The 13,839-nt window shown below is 40.2% G+C and overlaps 1 protein-coding gene across 1 annotated transcript in view; it reads right to left on the bottom strand.

The window, feature by feature from the left end:
- CACNA2D1 (calcium voltage-gated channel auxiliary subunit alpha2delta 1) overlaps positions 1-13,839 on the bottom strand; it is a 280,276-nt gene that overhangs the window by 74,561 nt on the left and 191,876 nt on the right. Inside the window, exons 9-12 of the mRNA XM_070755088.1 lie at positions 10,509-10,559; positions 8,625-8,724; positions 3,763-3,921; positions 60-170 (exon numbers count right to left, since the gene is read on the bottom strand). Coding sequence (XP_070611189.1) covers positions 60-170; positions 3,763-3,921; positions 8,625-8,724; positions 10,509-10,559 — 421 coding nt within the window. The remainder of the gene's footprint in view (positions 1-59; positions 171-3,762; positions 3,922-8,624; positions 8,725-10,508; positions 10,560-13,839) is intronic.

Genomic DNA, 13,839 nt, shown 5'->3' with positions numbered 1-13,839 from the left:
GCATCCCCTGCGAAAGCCGAGGGAACACTGTATATATTTTTTTAACTGGAGGATCTTACCTTTTTATCCTTATTGTATTTCTCGAATATCTCCTGGGCCTTTTCTTCACCTCCATCAGTGAACAACATTATAATTTTGTTGCAGTTGGCTCTGAAGACACTTTGACTATCCTGGAATGGACAACAATCTCATTAGGAGACAATCAAAGAACATTTCCTCAATGCACAAGACTTTTTCTATTTCTTTCCATGTTTCCTCATTATGTTAAAGGCTCTGGTAAAAATTGATTTAGTTATTTGAAACAACTGTACAATGGAATGAAACTGCAATGGAGTAGATTTAGATGATATATCAGAAAAAAAACTTCCTAACAGTAAGGGTGATAAACCGGTGGAAGAGTTTGCCACAGGAGGTGGTGGGCTGGTCTTCACTGGAGGTCTTCAAAGAGAGACTGGACAGTCATCTTTCTGGGATGGTTTAATGTATCCTGCATTGGGCAGGGGGTTGGACCCGATGACCTTGGAGGTCCCTTCCAACTCTATGTTTCTATCTATCTACAAGATAAATACAGAGATAGGCAACGATGAGCTCCTACGGGTTCGGACAGGTACACAGAACTGGTAGAAAAATTTTGAATTTTTTTCCTTTTTTTTCTGGGTTCTGGGTCTGTTTTTCCTATCACAGTAAATGAAGTTGATTGTGTATAATTTTAGAAGAACTATCTCTCTGTGTGTACATACATATACACTTTATATCAGTGTTTCCCAACCTTGGCAACTTGAAGATATCTGGACTTCAACTCCCAGATGGCTGGGGGATTCTGGAAATTTAAGTCCAAATATCTTCAAGTTGCTAAGGTTGGGAAACACTGCTTTATATAATAGATAATGTATATTTTTGTGTGCCTATGTGTAATATGTATGTACACATTTGGCACATATACATAGAATTAAACAGTATATTTTGGATGTTCAGTAATAGTAAATAGAGAGGGACATTGTCTCTCTTTGAGGAGAGGCCAGGTATCCCAACCCTTTCATTGTTACTCTCTGCAAAGAATATTTTCCAAAGTCTTTACAGGGTTTGTTTCCATTGTTCTACTTGCTCCAAATGTTTCTTTCCAGGTGCTAACAATGTTCCCAGTTCTTACTGGTTTGCAAGCTCTTTCATTGTTACTCTCTCCAAATATTTTTTTAAAAAAGCCTTAACCAGGTGATAAAATAAAATGCTGAAACTGACCAGACTAAGGACGCTAGCCAGATTAATATCTGGTAAGCAGATTATTTTCCTCCCCAAAAGCTAAGGTGTGTCTTATACTCCAGTGCGCCTTATACTCCAAAAAATATGGCATATATTTGCCTTCATTCATAAAGTAATTCCTCCCTGCTATTCACACAGAGATTGGCAAACTAACTCCACAGAAGAAAAGACAGAATTCTAATGTGATTTATAAATGAAATTGGAATCCACTCACTTATTCAATAACTAAGACCATTCTGAAGCAATCGTAAGATTTATGGTGCTACAAAAATGTCAATACACCAAAATTAAGTTTTTAATTTGCCGAGACCGAGATTATTAAATCGAACGAGCCTTAAATATTGAGCCTTAAATATTTCAAGTTGTTTATCTATCCATCTTTTTCCTCCCTCCCTTCTCCAAACATTCTCCCTAGGTTAATAAAACCAGCAATATGATCTTGATTCGGACATAAAACATTTATGTAGAGATAAAAAATGCACGTAGGATTCAACACACCCTCTGGTGCTTTGGAAATCTGACAGCGTAAACTATTTTTTTTTATAAAAAAAAATCCTCCATAAATATTATAAATTACCCATGGAAAACCTTGCTTACATTCCTGATTCTATGATGATACAAAAAGCTCCAGATACACATGAATAAATAAAATAATTTGTAAAGATTCAACCTATGAATAATTGCCATGGTTTAAGGATAGGGGCTATTTTTAGGGATTTAATAAAAGCAAAGAGTTTTTGGCAAATATATGTACTTTTCTCAATTGATGTCCCATTTAAATAATATCTTCAAGCACTTCTTGGTCAAATAAAAATTTAGGAACTTAACATTGAATTAACGATAAACGGACACAGCTGAATGTTTAAAGTCATTTCCCCTTTATGACGAAGAACTGAATATTAAATTAGTAGCTGTGTTCGGAAGTTATATCGATAGTCCTCGACTTACAACGGTTCATTTAGTGACCGTTCAAAGTTACAGCGGCACTGGGAAAAGTGACATATGACAATTTTTCATACTTATGACCACTGCAGCATCCCCATAGTCATTTGATCAAAACTCAGATGCTTGGCCCACTGGTGGTCGCAGCATCCGGGAGTCCTAGGACCCCCTTTTGTGACCTCCTGAAGACAACTCAACGGGGAAGTCGAATTCATTTTACAACCGTGAAACGATAGATTTGATAAGAATTCACTTACCAACTGTGGCAAGAAAGGTGTAAAGATCACTTAAGAAATGTTTCTCATAGCAACGAAAATTTTGGGTTCAAATTTGGTCATACTTTGAGGACTTCCTGTACTACACCCAGCGGTGGGCAGCCAGCAGGACGGGGTGGAACACAGTTCCACCGGCGGAAATGAAGCTCCAGCTGATCGGTGGCAGTCACTTCCTGTCTGCCCCACGCCGCCAGAGACCCAAAGCAGCGTGTGAAGCTCAATTTGTACTATTGGTGTAGCGTCCATATCCATACCAGTAGCAACACAGTACTGCATGGAATGACTCCAAAGAACTTCTGAACTTAATAAAAGCTGTCCTCACTAAATGACTGCTTCCTTCCTTCCTTCCTTCCTTCCTTCCTTCCTTCCTTCCTTCCTTCCCTCCCTGCTTCCTTCCTTCTTTCCTTCCCTCCCTCCCTCCCTTCCTCCTTCCTTCCTTCTTTCCTTCCCTCCCTCCCTTCTTCCTTCCTTCCTCCTTCCTTCCTTCTTTCCTTCCTTGCTTGCTTCCTTCCTTCCTTCTCTCCCTCCCTCCTTCCTTCCTTCCTTCTTTCCTTCCCTGCTTCCTTCCTTCCTTCTTTCCTTCCCTCCCTCCTTCCTTCCTTCTTTCCTTCCCTGCTTCCTTCCTTCTTTCCTTCCCTCCCTCCTTCTTTCTTTCCTTCCCTCCCTGCTTCCTTCCTTCCTTCTTTCCTTCTTTCCTTCCTTCCTTCCTTCTTTCCTTCCCTCCCTCCCTTCCTTCCTCCTTCCTTCTTTCTTTCCTTCCCTCCCTTCCTTCCTTCCTCCCTCCCTCCCTCCTTCCTTCCTTCCTCTTCCTCGGCTTAACCCATATCCAGCCCTTTTCATTTTCCCTACTGCATAAACCATGTTATAAACACCTAGCAACATACAGCTATGAGCCGGAACACTAAATTGCGCTCGCCGCCATGGCTCATAAGTTCTTGCGGCACCGGCGTGATTCTGCTGCTGCACCTGTGGAGGTAGCAAAATTGCGCCCATGTTTCGTCAAGATTTTCCCCGCGGCTCCGTGCGCGATTATGCTACTTCTACAGGCACAGCAGCAAAACCGCGCTGGTCCCGCAAGAACTTATGAGCCGCGGCGGCGAGCGCAATTTAGAGTTTGAGCTCATAGCCCACCGCTGGCAACCTATCTCCACAGTTCAACCCAGCTGTTGAAAAAAAACCCCATAACATTAAAATTCTGCCTCTGGTTTAACATTTTTAGCATTTACACAGTGCGCAAAAGAAACCCAGTTGGAAAAGCTCCCTGGTGCTGCTTTCCACCCCTTACATTGAGTAGCTGCTCGAAGGCGTAACTGAACCCTTTTTTGTAGTCGGTGATTCCTTTGGCTTGGATTTTGTAGACGGCTTCCTTCAACTTCTTCTTGTTCCTGACGTTAGCTTGCACGAGGTGGTTGAAACAACTGACGTTTTGAGCTTTATCGTTGAACTGGGAGAGAGAGAAAGAGAAAGAGAGAGAGAGAGAGAGAGAGAAGAGAGCAGTCGATAAAACAGAGAAGGCAAATAAAGAAAGACATTTCGCAAATTAGATCACAAATGATTCTTGACAAATGTATATTTTGTTTTATGTACACTGAGAGCGTCTGCTTCTAAATTAAAGGCTTGATTGACATCAGATGTCCCTAAACATATACTGGTAATTCCCTCACCACTGTTAAACTATTTACTAAGTCTGCACTACAGTGGTACCTCGAGATACGAGTTTAATTCGTTCCGGACCTGGGCTCTTAAGTCGAGCAGCTCTTATCTCGAACGACTTTTCCCCATAGGAATTAATGTAAATAATTTTAATTGGTTCCAGCCCTCAAAAAACTCACAAAGTTAGTCTAAATTATGCAGAAAGACATGTTTTTAATGAAGAAATGTACATGTACATATAAATGAATAATGAAGTTTCTTTCACTTAACTTGTAAACTTTCTTAAACTTTTAAATTTACATATGCTCAACTTCTCTGCCACCCAATCCTGTAGGACAGAGGTCCCCAACCCTTTTTGCACCAGGGACCGGCTTTAAGCGATCAAGAGAGGAATGGGTGAATGAATGGACGGAGGGTGGGAAGGAAGGAAAGAGGGAAGGGACAGGAACAGAGGAAGGAAGCAAGGAAACTTATGAAAGGGGAGAGTAAGAGAGGAATGAGTGAAGGGAGGGAGGGAGGGAAGAAGGTGGGAAGGAGAAAGAAAAGAAGAAATAGAGGAAGGGAAGGTAAAAGAGAGAAAGAAAAAGAGCAAGAAAGAAAGAAAGAAAGAAAGAAAGAAAGGGGGAAGGGACAGGAACAGAGGAAGGAAGCAAGGAAACTTATGAAAGGGGAGAGTAAGAGAGGAATGAGTGAAGGGAGGGAGGGAGGGAAGAAGGTGGGAAGGAGAAAGAAAAGAAGAAATAGAGGAAGGGAAGGTAAAAGAGAGAAAGAAAAAGAGCAAGAAAGAAAGCTGCAAGCAACCCCCCCCCCCCGAGCCCCCCAGGCCGGCTGCAACCTTTTAAAACACGCGCGCCGCTTCGCAGCTGTCTCCTGAAGCCGAACGCGGAAGTTAGCGTTTGGCTTCAGGAGACAGCTCCTTGGCGCTTGTATCTCGAATTTGGGCTTGTAAGTAGAACAAAAATATCTCTCCCCTCCCAGCTCTTATCTCGAGTTGCTCTTAAGTAGAGCAGCTCTTATGTCGGGGTTCCACTGTACTATTACTACTAGTTTTTTCTCATCATCCCTTATTATTATTATTATTATTATTATTAGTAGTAGTAGTAGTAGTAGTAGTAATAATAATAATAGTAGTAGTAGTAGTAGTAGTAGTAGTAATAGTAGTATGCTTATTACCAAAATAGCTGGTAGTCGGCAAAATAGCAAGATAGTTGGATGTACACTGCTCAAAAAAATATATAAAGGGAACACTTAAACAACCCAATATAACTCCAAGCAAATCAAACTACTGTGAAATCAAACTGTCCACTTAGGAAGCAACACTGATTGACAGTCAATTCCACCTGCTGCTGTGCAAATGGAATAGTTGTGCAAATGAAATATTCAATGAGAATAGTTCATTCATTCAGATCTAGGATGGGTTCTTTCAGTGTTCCCCCTTTTTTTGAGCGGTATATCCCCCCATATAAGAAAAGGGGGCCAAGGCAAATGAAACTCTGAAGATTATTATTTAAAATCAAGAGATTAAAACACATCTCAGAGGAAATCTGAAAAACAGATATGCTGGTTTTACAGCAGAATTAAGTACAGCAGCTGTTTTTAAAGCCTCCACCACTAGGTGGCAGTGCCATAATACAGAAGCAGTAATAGAGAATTCACTTACAAAGTGGCAAAAATTGAGAATAAAATTTCCTTCCTTCCTTCCTTCCTTCCTTCCTTCTTTCTTTCTTTTCCTTCCTTCCTTCTTTCTTTCTTTTCCTTCCCTCCTTCTTTCTTTCTCTTCCTTTCTTCCATCCGTCCTTCCTTCTTTCTTTTCCTTCTTTTCCTTCCTTCCTTCCATCCTTCCTTCCTTCTTTCTTTTCCTTCCTTCCTTCCTTCAATCCTTCCTTCCTTCTTTCTTTTCCTTCCTTCCTTCTTTCTTTCTTTTCCTTCCTTCCTTCCTTCATTCTTTCTTTTCCTTCCTTCTTTCCTTCCATCCTTCCTTCTTTCTTTCTTTCTTTCTTTTCCTTCCTTCCTTCTTTCCTTCCTTCCTTCTTTCTTTCTTTTCCTTCCTTCTTTCCTTCCTTCCTTCTTTCTTTCTTTTCCTTCCTTCCTTCCTTTCTCTCCTACGCATAATGTGTTCTAATTAACACGAATCAATGAAATTATTCTCATTGGATAAATTGGACACAGATTACTTTGAAACCTGGAATAAATTATATAATTGGATAGAGAGGAGAACCAAGGTCAGGGGATAGAAAGTAAGAAGGTGAAATATTTAGATAAATTGAAATTTAAACAAATACAAGTTAATAAATGGAAAAAGAAAAGAAGGAAAAACCAATGTGAAATATTGAATAGACCGTTTTGTGTGTGTGTTATTCGTCTGTATGGTGTTACATTGCGATGTCAATGTTATGTTTTTTTAAATGTTTTATTTATTTATTTATTCTTTATTTTATTTTTTATTTTATTTATTCATTTGTCCAATACACAAATGCATAGGAAGAAAAATAGGCATGTAGTAATATATATAAGGGTAAAAGTGAACTTAGAGGAGAGGATATATGAAAGGAAGAGAATATATATGAAAAGCGAGAGAAAGGAAGACAAAAAACTTTTAAATAAAAAACAGAAAGCAAGAAGTGATGTTTCAATGCTGCTACTGACTGGAGACCAAAACAAGGGAACCTGAAAACAGTTGCAAGGGAGAAAGTCTTGGAATGAGATTTAATTCAGAGCTGCCCATTTAATATGTATAGATGCTTCTTCTGGGCCATCAAACTGCACCAGCCGATCTCCCTAGATTGAAAAATGAGTTCCAGCAACATCTGATTAGATTGGCATCAAGCTGGCTATATATTGTGAAATTTCTGTATTCCCTAAACAACACTGTGGTGTGCTGGGTTTGAATTGAAGAGACGGGGCTTCCTCTTTTTCAATCAGGGTTCTGCATTTCAGAGTGTTACAGACCCAGAGAAAATTGGTTGCTTTTAAATGTGGTTCTCTCTCTTTCGCTTCATATATTTCAGCTGAAAATGGTTAGGGATCATCCTGCTACAGAGGACCCCATAATAGATACGTATTAAATTATAATGCAATTGCACTTTGAATACGTCCGCAGAGTCCGCGGAGAGGGGCGGCATACAAATCTAAATAATAAATAAATAAATAAATAAATTTTAATAATTTTGATAATTTTGATAATTTTGATAATTTTGATAATTTTGATAATTTTGATAATTTTAATAATTTTAATAATTTTAATAATAATTTTAATAATTTTAATAATAATTTTAATAATTTTAATAATAATTTTAATAATAATTTTAATAATTAGGAGAGGTTTCCTATATATACATAATTAATTTTAATTTTAATTTTAATTTTAATTTTAATTTTAATTTTAATTTTAATTTTAATTTTAATTTTAATTTTAATTTTAATTTTAATTTTAATTTTAATTTTAATTTTAATTTTAATTTTAATTTTAATTTTAATTTTAATTTTAATTTTAATTTTAAATTTAAATTTAAATTTAAATTTAAATTTAAATTTAAATTTAAATTTAAATTTAAATTTAAATTATTTTGAACCTGTTTTCCCTCGGGTGCTGAAAGAGCGTATGTATTTGCTATTGTGCATGTGCCCACACCCATAATTCAATGCCTGGGGAAGGCGAAAACAGCTCCCACCCAGTCCCCCGGAGGCCCTCTGGAGGCTGTTTCCCAACTTCTGGTGGGCCCAGTAGGTTCATATTTCGCCCTCCTCAGGCTCCAAAGGCTTCCCTGGAGCACAAGGAGGATAAATACGCCCTCCCCATCCCCTGGAGGCTCTCTGGAAGCCAAAAATGCTCTCCCAGAGCCTCTGTACGAGTCAAAAATCAACTGGCTGGTACATACATGCAAATTGAGCTGAGCTAGGGCAACAGATTGTGTACCAGCAGATATGGTTCCATGTGCCACCTGTGGCATCCGTGCAATAGGTTCACCATCACTGTAGACTACAGAGTAGATTAGAGTAGAGTAGAGTAGAGTAGAGTAGAGTAGAGTAGAGTAGAGTAGAATAGAATAGAATAGAATAGAATAGAATAGAATTCTTTATTGGCCAAGTGTGATTGGACACACAAGGAATTTGTCTTGGTGCAGATGCTCTCGGTGAACATAAAATAAAATATAGAAGACCTAAAACATCCATTCCAACTCTGTTGTTTTGTTGTTTAATATTATAATTCAATATACAATAATACAATAATCATATGTATAATTCAGTAGTTGCAATTACAATTACAATATATTGCATCTGGTGAAATTCTGTAACACCTTTGGTGGCACAAAAACTTCAGGCAGCATTTATTTGCAACATAAACGGATGGATGGATGGATACATTTAAATAATAATTTGAAGACTCTCAGCCCTATGAATCAAGGCCAAAAGGACGAGGAATAACCAAAAATTCTACCCCTGTGTTTTTCTATCCTCCGACCCTCCAATGTCTGGAAAGAGAGGGATACTTACAGAAACCACATTGACAAAGTCATCATCCGACAAGGTTTCCAACATTTCAATGACGGACGTTCGGATCAACTTCAGGGTCAACCCACTGACGCTCCCGCTCCTACCAAGGAGAAGAAACCATCAATGGTCATCGGTGGACATCTCACACGCTACTCTGGCCCTTTACAAGCAAGGCTGGGCCACTTCTGACTTGCGGTCTTCTCTTTTCCATGACTTTGATCTCTTCCATCAGCAAAACCAAAGGGCCTTTGGCTAGTTCAGGAGTCGGCAACCTTAAATACTCAAAAACCCACAAAATCCCAACCAGAAGCCCCCCCATTCAATTCTGGAGTTGACCAGAAGTTCTCTTCCTCTGCCACAGAGTCTCCTCCTAGAGCAGCATCCCTTTTCCTCTACCCGTCCTAACTGAAATGCCCTAAGTGGAGCCAACTGGCAAGAGGCAGCCACAGCAGAGGGATGAAAGAGCCGCATGCGGCTCCAGAGCCGCGGATTGCTGACTCCTGGGCTATTTGAAATCAGAGATATTGAGTTTTTGCCTATTTTCTTGGAGAGGAATTGAACTCGTCACATCTATGTGCTCCTTCCAAAGAAAGAACTCGGTGAAGCTTCTGAATTAGGTGATGCTGTTGTGGTTGTTCTTTAATGTGCAACCACATTGCAAATGTTTTTTTTAATTTACTTCCTTTCTTCTTTCCTCACTTCCACTTTGTTTTTTCCTTTCTTTCCTTCCTTCCTTCCTCCCTCCCTCCTTCCCTCCCTCCATCCTTCCCCCTTCCTTCCTTCCTTCCTCCCTCCCTCCCTCCATCCATCCATCCATCCCTCCCCCTTCCTTCCTTCCTTCCTTCCTTTCTTCCTTCCCTCCTTCCTTCCTCTCCTCCTCCGTCCAGTAATGGGCTGCCAAAATTTTCACTCTCACACTATTGGCGTGGCTTATTTTGTGGGTGTGGCTTGATGGTCATGTGACTGGGTAGGAGGGGTTTGCCAGCTATGGGACCAGGTGGGAGTGGCTTGACAAACATGTGGCTTAAAGGTCACGTGACTGGGTTGGAGTGGCTTATCAACAAGATAAGTTTTCAAATAGGTGCTTGGACTCTTTTTCAGTGGATTAAGTCACATGATTTGAATAGCCGCAAAAGGGACAAATGATTGACAGCATTATATGTTGAGGAGTACAGTAACATTTTAAGGTTTTGCACTGAATCCACAAGGTTCAGTATGATAATGGATTAGGCAAGTAGCTCGATTTTCTTTAACTGCTATAAAAGTTCAGTTCTAGATAATTATTACAATGATTAAAGCATTTATGGGTAAAAACATACAATTTTTTTTTCTATTTTAAAAGTAATTAGGGATCATACTAAGGTACAAGAGAAGGAAGGACAATTAAAAAATATTTAGTGTTCAATAAATAGTGCATAAACTTACTACGCCTTCAACATGGGGGCAACAGCCTATTACTGCCTCCCTCCCTCGCTCTCTCCCTCCCTCCATCTCTCCCTCCCTCCCTCTCTCCCTCCCTCTCTCCCTCCCTCTCCCTCTCTCCCTCCTTCCCTCTCTCCCTCCCTCCCTCTCTCCCTCCCTCCCTCGACATTCCACCTTTAAAATTCACATCCTTAGAATCTGATTTGGGATTTCAACCCTTCTTACACAAGGAAGCGCAACGAGCAGCGCTCATCCCCCCCATTGCATTTCAAAAGATTATCAAAGCAAATTATCATTTATATATTCATCCTATTGATACGGCTGCCAATTGCGTCTCTGGGTGGCGTACCGTAAAAACAGCCTTCCCATTTGAAAACATCTTCACACCCATTGATGTAACAATATCTATCTATCTATACTTTATAACCCTCTGTATGAATGCTTAACCTTTGGGGCACTTACGCGTCGACGAGAATAAGCATATCTTTCGGAGACGCGGCCCCTTGGATGTACCTAAAATAAAGAAGATAAGCAGATAGGAAAAGGTCAGAACTTTCTCAAAATCCTTTGTTAGCGTCCGATCCCTCTGCGAGGGTCTCCTGAAGGATCAAAAGAGGCTTCTTTATAAACCTACCAGGAAATTCACGGGAGGAAAAAACCCCTCTCTCGTTTCTTATTTAGCCTGAATAACCGCGAAGTTGGACAATATCCGAAGCCCCTTTGGTACATCACATTCTGAGCTTCACAAAGCAACGTGAAAAGGTTGCATGAAGATAAAATGAATGGACCTGCAGGGGTGGGATGCTGAGGATTATAGTATAATTAATTAATTTCACCCTTGTCTGTTAGAATGTACGTTACTCTTCTCTCACTCATTATTATCTGTACATACTCTACCATCTCTAAAAGTTCTCAGGATTTATCCTCTCTATACTACTTATTTTATTAAGTTTCCTTCCTTTTATCTGTTGTGATTCAGCCTGAGGATCCTCAGGGACCGGCTGGAGCTCTGCCGGATCCATGCCCAGAGGAGGAGGACAGTGACCAGGAGGGGGAGGACCAGGCAGACGGGGGAAAGGAACGTCAGGAAGAGGAGGAGGGAGAGCAGCCTGAGACCCCGGGGGGGGGGGGGGGGCTCTCCCCAGCTAGTAGCCTGGATTCATTGGATGAAGACGCACAGGCTATAATAGACATGAGGCAGCGACGTGCAGCTCAAAGACGGGGCCAATTAGAAAGGTATTTCCATCCCTGAATTGGCAACAGCTGGGTTTGGGTGTGGTTCTCCTCAGCAGGGTTGAAAAGGCAGGCCCGCCCTTACAGTCTTGTGGAGAGTTATCAACTGGGAGTCCTGTGACCTTGCTTCGATTCTTGGCGTCTCTGATCTTGGCTTGTGGCCTAGAAGTCTGGAAGACTTGGGGGAGGCGTGGGTTTTATTATCTCCAGCGTTGTTTGTGCCAGCAAGAATTTATTTATTTATTTATTTGTTTGTTTGTTTGTTTGTTTGTTTGTTTGTTTATTTATTTATTTATTTATTTATTTGATTTTATTTGATTTGATTTGATTTGATTTGATTTGTATGCCGCCCCTCTCCAGAGACTCGGGGCGGCTAACAGCGACAATAAAACAGTGTACAATAGTAATTTGGTATTGATGATTAAAAATCAATTAATATAAAAACCAAACATACATACATACATACCATGCATAGAATTGTAAAGGCCTAGGGGGAAAGAGGATCTCAATTCCCCCATGCCTGGTGGCAGAGGTGGGTTTTAAGTAGCTTACGAAAGGCAAGGAGGGTGGGAGCAGTTCTAATCTCTGTTGTATTGCCTGGCCTTCGTGAAACCCCTGTGAAGCTTCATAGAGTTCCTGTCTGTAAGAACAGTTTTTGTTACCTGTGTTTGCTTTGAACTATATAAACTGCCTTTGCTTTTTACCAGTGTGTCTGGATACTCTTTTTGGTTGGTGTTGGCATCTGGGGGGACCCAGACAGAACATTATCTAACCATTTGTACCATTTGTCCCAAATTTGATAATAGTCCTTATCTTCTTTTTCTTTTATTCCCATTTCTGCCACTTCAAATATTTTGTTTATCCCTTGTGGATTGGTAGAAATGGTTTCTCTCTTCATTGCAGTTGAGATATGGATTGTCATGATCTGCCCCGAGTCCCTCGGGAGTTGGGTGGCATACAAATTCAAATAAATAAATACCAAAAGTTTTGAAAGGCCAGAAACGGGACTGTTTCAGGCCTCCAGAGGACCTCTGGAGCCCGTGGAGGCCATTTTCGACCACCTGGAGGCTTGACGAAAGACTCCAGAGTCCAGGGTGGGCAAAAATGACCCCCCCCCAATCGTTCAGGAGGCTGAGTAGGCCACGCCCAACGATGGCCATGCCCACCCATCAACCGGGCAGAGAACCCTTCGCTACAATGTTTGAAGCCCACTCCCATAGACGTATGCGTCTGCTTCCAACAGCTTTACAATCCGGTGTGCGGATGTGAGATGCAGAAAGTTCTCGATTAGAAAGTCGCCGAGTTTGGCGGCTGGCTGGATATTGATGTACGAATTAACAATCCCGCAGGAGGGAAGCTTTTGAAAACGACGGGGAAAGAGCTCTTTGGAAAAAAAAAAGTTCTCCTGTGTTCCCATCTAAATTGCTTTGCTCCTTGCCCTCCGCAGAGCTGCTAATAGGAAATCTGAAGGGGGAGTTGGAGGAAGGAGGCAAAAACGTAACACAAGCCCCCTCCTCCCCAAACCTTTTCCCTCCCACCGGTTCCATTTTTCAAACTTCAAAGCCAATGCGTTCCTCCTTTAATTAAGAAATCTCCAAAAAAACCCGGAACAGCAAAGGAGCTGAGAGGCCCTCCCGAATCAACATTCGATTAATTCGGGTGACTGGTTTTATTGGTTTATTTGATATTTTAATTAAAGGGGCTTTTTAAATTTTTTATTCTATCGCAGGTAGTAATTTTTGTTCAGTTTCCTCTTCCCTTGTGATATTTGAACGTGCCGGTGCTTGGAGAAAACTATCATCTGAAATTGTCTTTTTTGAATTTTAAATCTTTCTATGTCTATCTGTCTGTCTAATCTATATCTTCTTCATCATTAGCTTCAATAAATCTGTTTGTCTATCAATTATCTCCCTATTCACTCTCTATGTATTTATATCTATCTAGAATTTTAAATCAATTTAGATGTCTATCTATCATCTATCATTTATCAATCATCTATTCACATATCTATCCATCCGTCCATCCAGAATTTTAAATCTATATGTGTCTCTCTGTGTTTCTGTCTGCCTGTCTGTTATCTATCTATCTATCTATCTATCTATCTATCTATCTATCTATCTATCTATCTATCTATCTATCTATCTATCTACCTACCTACCCACCTACCTACCTACCTAATCTGTCTTTCTGTCTGTCTGTCTGTCTGTCTGTCTGTCTGTCTGTCTATCTATCTATCTATCTATCTATCTATCTATCTATCTATCTATCTATCTATCTATCTATCATAGAAACATAGAAACATAGAAGACTGACGGCAGAAAAAGACCTCCTGGTCCATCTAGTCTGCCCTTATACTATTTTCGGTATTTTATCTTAGGATGGATCTATGTTTATCCCAGACATGTTTAAATTCAGTTACTGTGGATTTACCAACCACGTCTGCTGGAAGTTTGTTCCAAGGATCTACTACTCTTTCAGTAAAATAATATTTTCTCATGTTGAAAGAGTAGTAGATCCTTGGAACAGACTTCCAGCAGACGTGGTTGGTAAATCCACAGTA

This window comes from Erythrolamprus reginae, chromosome 6 (genome assembly GCF_031021105.1).
Source record: "Erythrolamprus reginae isolate rEryReg1 chromosome 6, rEryReg1.hap1, whole genome shotgun sequence".
Taxonomy (NCBI): Eukaryota; Metazoa; Chordata; class Lepidosauria; order Squamata; family Dipsadidae; genus Erythrolamprus; species Erythrolamprus reginae.
Note: the sequence above shows the minus strand (reverse complement) of the source record. Positions and strands in the feature narration are given on the sequence as shown.